Here is a 6,491-nt window from a genome sequence, read left to right as displayed (position 1 = left end):
CTCGCCTCTTTTGCCGTCTGAAAGAGCACCTACCGGCACAATAGATCGTTCATTACCGATACCGGTGCGCGACGCGGACCCGGCCGAAAGTAGAGAGATAATAATGCGAGAAAAGGAGGAGAGGTGAGAAGGTTTTTCTCGGTTGTGGCGAATACGTGTGTCTAAAGCGTAACGACGCGCTTCGAGTGTTGGAATGTATATATCGGTGACAATCATCATTTCCCCTGTTTCCTTCCCTCTCCCCTTCCCCCTAACCGTGTATCCGTCAATTTTCTTCTCGACTGTAACGAGCATCGTCCCCTTATTTATCGAGAATTTACCGAGATTAGTCGGTAAATTCAGGAAACTGTTTTATCGTTATTCTTCTTATTCGACGATTCTTCTCGCGATCTTTCGAGATGGTAAGATGGCTCTTCTCGCGTCACACGCGTTTCGAGTAGAGTAACGTGAGAGAACGAGAGTCGGGTAATAATTTTTTACGAGGATCTTATTTTTCTGTTAATTGTTATTGGTTAGACATGGTTGTACATTTCTGACCTGGTTCATCGAGTATGAAATTATATCAACTTTTTTTTTTAGGTTATTATAGTTTAGATCTTTTTTGTTCGATAACGTCGAATTATTTATCTCTTCTTTTCGAATCTGTATTAAATCTATGTATTAGTTAGGTTAGATTTTTTCCCATTAGATTCGCTATTTCTTGAAGCAAATAATTTTTATAACTGATACATATTATCACGTTTAAGTATTTCATGTTTTTAATCGAGTTCCTTTGCATATCTTTAAATTTAAAACATTTATAAATATTTCTAAGGCAAAATTTCAAATAGCTATTATTATCTGAAATAAATGGGTCTTTTTATATAATTAAATTCAAGCTCGTAAATAAATTGAACGAGATAAGATATAAATAGAAAAGAAAACTATTTCTACAATTTTATATTTTACGCGTTTAATTAAAAAAAAAAGTTATTAATTAAGAATATATTAAATTAGAATAATTTATTCATGTTATTATTGTTTTATATTTAACTTATTTTTGAATATTACTCATTTATATTAAATCTACACATTAGATTAAGTTTTATATATATAAATTTAAAACATTTATAAATATTTCTAATGTAAAATTTCAAATAAGTATTATTATCTTAAATAAATTTTTTATGTAATTAAATTCAAATTTTATATTTTACACGTTTAATTTTAAAAAAAAAATATTACATAATTTTTATTTATCATACACAATAACATATTGTTTACTCGATATAAGCAAAAGATACTTACATTTTACTTTCATTAACTTTTATTTAATTCAATCTTGAAGAAAAATGATCTGTCTCTTCCCAATTGCTTGGAATTAAATATATCATATTCTTTGCTAAAAGAGAGAGACTTTTCTGCCTCTTTGAATGCTAAATTTTTTTTAAGGATTTTTTTTTTCTTTTTTTTAATTACGCTCTTAAGAACTACTTAAGAAGTTGAAAATGGGTTGAAAAGAGATTTCTTTGAAAGACTAACGAGCCGATCTTATCTCATTCCAGCGGCGTGTCAAAATCGTGAACAGTCTCGGAAGTGACAGGACAGACAGAGGGTATAGCCGCGACCACCGATGGCGGCCGCGAGCTTTCCGCCAAACTTCTCGAACGTCGGCATATTGGAGAACTGGTAAGTGATTGTGCCACAGCTTGTCACGCTTTCGAATTATTACTAGAAGCCTCTTAAAAGTCTCGAAAGCTTCGTTAAAGCTAGAGGTTGCCAAGAGACTAGAGCGTAATAAATGCGCAGACGCCTCGGTTTCCGTTCCCTTCGTTCTTCCAAAATTTAATAAACACTTAAACTCGAATTTTCCCTCCGAGTAAAAAGTAAAAAGACATTTAATTTTGGTCAATTTCCATTTCTAAATAAAAATATCTCGTCAAATTATTCAACTTTCACACATTCATCGTTAGAAAATTTAAAAAGAAATTTCATCGGTAGTATTTATTTATAGCAATGCCATTTTTCGAAAAAGAGATTACGCGTGCGAGAGAGAGAGAGAGAGAAAGTTTACGATTCCGCCGCTATCGAAGAAAGGTTTTCGAGTGTTTCTGATGAGCGACACGTGGCTCCCCCATAGTAATAAAATTCGACCATCGCTGTACAGCGTTGCAACATGTAATCTATAATCTCAACTACTCGCGGTGTTGGCAAGCGTAAGGTAAAATATAAAAGTAAAAAAGTCGGTTAATTTCGAGTCCAAGACTAACCGAGGCGGCTGTGCATAGGCAGAAACAAGCGAACCCAGTAGTGTCCCACTGTTGGAAGCTTCGTTGGAGCATTATTGAATCTATTTATTCGTAGTGCATGCTGTCTGTGTGTGACACGAGTGTCGATTAAAAATAATCTCTACGATTAATCTTGGATTAATTTGAAGAATTTCTTCGTATCATCGTCCATCATTTTGTCGATATTTTCTTATTCCTCCACTGACGGAGATCTCGCGTCGATTGAAAGTAAAGAAAAAAAAAACGAAATTTCGAAAATTTCCAGCTAAATATATATATTTATATTTAACTTGGAGAAAGTTTTGTTTTGAATTTCGTTTCGTAATCGAATTTCCCTTTCTCGCTTCTTCTCAAGTTTTCCAGCAAATTGATCTCTGAAAATTGCGTAAATCTTGCTTATTTTAATCGATCGAATTTTCCCACGTAACGATTCAAGATGAAAAGAGATGAGGAAGAAGATGAAGCGTGACGATACGCCGATTCGACGAAGTTTGAAACGATTTTCATTTTTCCATCTGCTACTTATTTGAACGTCCACCTTTTCGACTTGTCGACTTCGTGATTAGATCTGTGCATCATGACAAGAACTGAATCCACCTTAAAAAGTTGTCTCGTGCGGAGGAAGGAAAGGAGGAGAGCGTGAAAAGAAGAGGGGCATAATGGGACGAAAAAAGGGGCCATTGTGGCGTGTAACGAGACGACCGCGTTGAAATAAACTTGTAACTTTAAATTGTTATTGACGCGCGTGAATTTCGGCCGGAATTTTTGCAATTTTTCTCCCGAAATATTCTCCAATCTTATCTTTGATATCTGGTAAATTAATTGTTACGTTAATCGTCGATATCGCAAATCGAATTTAGATAGATTCAAGTACATTTTTTAATCAATATTTAACGAAAAAGTTATCCAAATATCTTAAATCTTTCCAATGTTTTTTAGAGCAAATACAACATGGTAACACGATAATGCAAAACTTTTGAAAAAAATCGAGGAAATACATTTTTTACATCACGAAAATTACGATCATTTTTATAAACAAATTTCGAATATATATATTATTGTTTAGAAACATTTTTCTCCGACACTTTAACGAATAATACCATTCTGCTATAATCTTTTCATTCATCGTATTTAAGAAGAACGAGACTCAAAGATTACTTTATTTCCTCGACTAATTCCATCCATTACCGTGATACAATTTCTATTATCCAACGACTTATCGAAACTAGCAGCAACCTTCTTCAACGAGCGCAAATGCATCGAGATATGCTGTCTTTACAAAACCGGCTGTTATTCAAACAGCCTTTTCTCCCTCGCGAGTTGAAAAAGCGAGTCGATGTTTCTCGTTCTCAGCGCGTCAAGTCCACGATTCAAAGGCAATTTCATCAACATGAAAACGAAGGCAGGTTTCCACAAAGAGATTTCTCGGCTGTTATTAATGACCCCCGTGGACGGGGATTGCTCGCGTTCGCGCCCCCTTGCCGTTTGATATCGCGAACAAAATGGCGGAGGGGAGGAGGGAGGGAGAGGGGACAATGCGCGATTGTTGCCATAGCCTTCAGACGCAAGAAGACGTAACTCTGGCCTAAGCTAGGCGAAAACTAGGTCCTCCCCTTCTCTGATTAAAAATCTTTTCGGGGGAGGATTTCGCGATTTTTGCGCGTTTCTTTTTTTTCTTTTTCTTCTCCCCTCGACAGATTTAGTCGAATAGGGAGGGAAGTCGCGATTAACTCTTTCTTGTTCCAAAGCCTACGAAAAGAAAGAGGAAATCAATTGATCGAGTTTTCCAATTTTCAGTACATTTTACATTTTAATTGTCGATTAATTTTTGAAACGTTTGTGTTCTGAATAATTATCATTTATTTTCAAGTGTGTTCTGATTATATAGTTTGTTTCTTTTTTTGTTTTCTTCCATCGAAAGATTTCGTCGAATAACCAGGAAGTCACAATTAACTCTTTCCTTGTTCCAAGGCAAAGGAATTTAGTACATTTTAAATTTTAATTGTCGATTAATTTTTAAAATGTCGAGTTCTGATTATATAGTTTTTTTTTTCCTCACCGACAAATCTCGTCGAAGTCGCGATTAATTCTTTCTTGTTGCCTTGTTCCCAGGCCTCCTTGCAGAGGAAAATTAGTACATTTTATATTTTAATTGTCGATTAATTTTTGAAACGTTTATCGATAATGTTATATTATGTATTCTGAATAATTATCGTTCATTTTCAAGTGTGTTCTGATTATATTTTATTCTAAGTATATTATTCAATTATCAATAGTAAATCTAGAGAAATTGAGGATATTACAAGAATATAAAGTGTGAAGAAAAATTCGAATCGATATTATCATTGTTAATTCAGATTGGAGATAGCAGGTTTTGTTTTATTGTTATTTTAAGATAATTGACACCGAAGAATTAACTAGAAAAATAGATAGCGTTGGCCTATTATTCGAGCCTATAGCCAGAGTAAACAGACGAATCAGACGATATATTCCATTTTTTACGCTTGCGCGAACGTTTCAACGTGATTTCACTAGGGCGCGTGCATCAAAAATTCCAGCTCCTTTAATTCGTCCAACCAACGCAGTGAATAACGAGCGCCTTGCTCGATCGTTTCCTTTTGCGCATAAGCCACAACAGAGCCCGATCACTTGGTAAAATTCCACGCGGAGCTCTCTCCTTCTCTCTCTCTCTCTCTCTCTCTCTCGTTCTACGTCTCATCAATCATTCGCGAAGAGATTAATGGCGTTCGTTTCTCGGGAATGGGATGCGCTCTCCATCTATCCACCTCGATAATTCCGATCGAATCCGAATAATTTCTCTATCGAGATCATAATTTACCGTTTATCGATACAATAACGCTCTCCAATTATCGACGAGTCAGGCGCCCGTAACGCACCTGTAATCTTATAATTATAAATTATAATCCGCCGCCCGTGACTGAATTTTCAGAAGGTTCATTGAGAATCGGGAAGAAGAAGATCCGACCAGTCACGTTGGGTTGACTGTGGTGTGTGGTGCTAATTTATTTTATGAGAGGGACATAATACGCGCAGTGTCAGGTGCACGTATGGACGCCCACGCGGTGTAAATTCGGCGACTGGAATAGCGTGGGTGGCGCTCTGAATTAGCTAATGCCGAGTAGAAATGCAACCGAGTGTTATTCATCGCGATGCAACGTTCTCTTTCTTCCTCTCTTTCGTCCCCTGTGCGTCGTACGTCGGTTAAGGTTAGGGCGTTCCTCTTAACGTTCACACATTGTTGTTAATTGTAACATTAAATATATCGTAAGATATAGGAGTTTTCTTTGTGATGTGAGAAAAAAATATCTTACGATTTGTTTTTTCTTCGATTATGAATCAACTATAAGCTATTTTTATTTGAAAAAAATAATATATATATCTTTTAAAACGTGATAATTTTTGAGGGGAGAGGGAGGATTAAAATTAACGAATTGTTAAAAAGTTAGGATTAAATGATGTGTAAAAAGCTCTCGAAGAAAGAAGATTTTGATAAAAAATTGAAATATGAATTATTCTGAAGATTTATCTTAATTATTATAATTTCATTGAAATCGATCGATGAAAATTTTATAAACAACCGATATTTTCTATAAAAAATTACGAATTCGTAAATAATTTTAAAATTTTTTGAAATTTCACTAAAATTAGAAAAAAATTAGGTAAAAAATGACCTTTCTTCCGATTAATAATAACTTTTTTAAAAAAATTTTATAACAAACGTCTCTCTTTATTAATTTCCTCTCTAAAAAAAAAAAAAATCGTGTTTTCCGCCAACCTCTACCTTTCGAAATCATTTGTAATATATTCACAATAAGATCGTGCGATCGCGTGTATCGCTGGAAACCGAGCGAGCTATCGTATACATCCTTCTTTGTCTCTCGAACATTGGGAAATAACGAAAACAATCCGAATGAGAGCAGAGGTCGCCGTCATCGCCAGATCAACGAAACGAAGAAAAGTTTACGGTTACCTCCGTATCTGATCTAAAATTGACAAATTTGTACCGGGGCCAATCAAAATGAACAGAACGGTGAAAACATACGTTCCCTTAACACACGTTCGTTTTAGCTTTAATAATAACTTTCGAGGAGGACGCAGAGCAACGATTCGAGTATTATTGTAACGATTAATAGAAGTAACACGTGGCCAAGCGGCCGATGAAGCGCGGTTAAATATAAAAGGGGTTTAAAATAAAGCGACGAA

The 6,491-nt window shown here is 35.2% G+C and overlaps 1 protein-coding gene across 5 annotated transcripts in view; it reads left to right on the top strand.

Moving 5' to 3' along the window:
- LOC102677757 (RNA-binding protein Musashi homolog Rbp6-like) overlaps positions 1-6,491 on the top strand; it is a 159,305-nt gene that overhangs the window by 52,675 nt on the left and 100,139 nt on the right. For all 5 annotated transcript variants that reach the window (XR_422139.2, XM_006618267.2, XM_006618265.2 and 2 more), the window contains exon 3: positions 1,545-1,668. Coding sequence is in view for 4 of the 5 variants with exons in the window: in XM_006618267.2 (XP_006618330.1) it covers positions 1,613-1,668 (56 nt within the window). In the remaining variant the exon portion in view is untranslated. The remainder of the gene's footprint in view (positions 1-1,544; positions 1,669-6,491) is intronic.

Source organism: Apis dorsata, unplaced genomic scaffold, assembly GCF_000469605.1.
Source record: "Apis dorsata unplaced genomic scaffold, Apis dorsata 1.3 scaffold_347, whole genome shotgun sequence".
In the NCBI taxonomy this organism is placed as follows: domain Eukaryota; kingdom Metazoa; phylum Arthropoda; class Insecta; order Hymenoptera; family Apidae; genus Apis; species Apis dorsata.
Note: the sequence above shows the minus strand (reverse complement) of the source record. Positions and strands in the feature narration are given on the sequence as shown.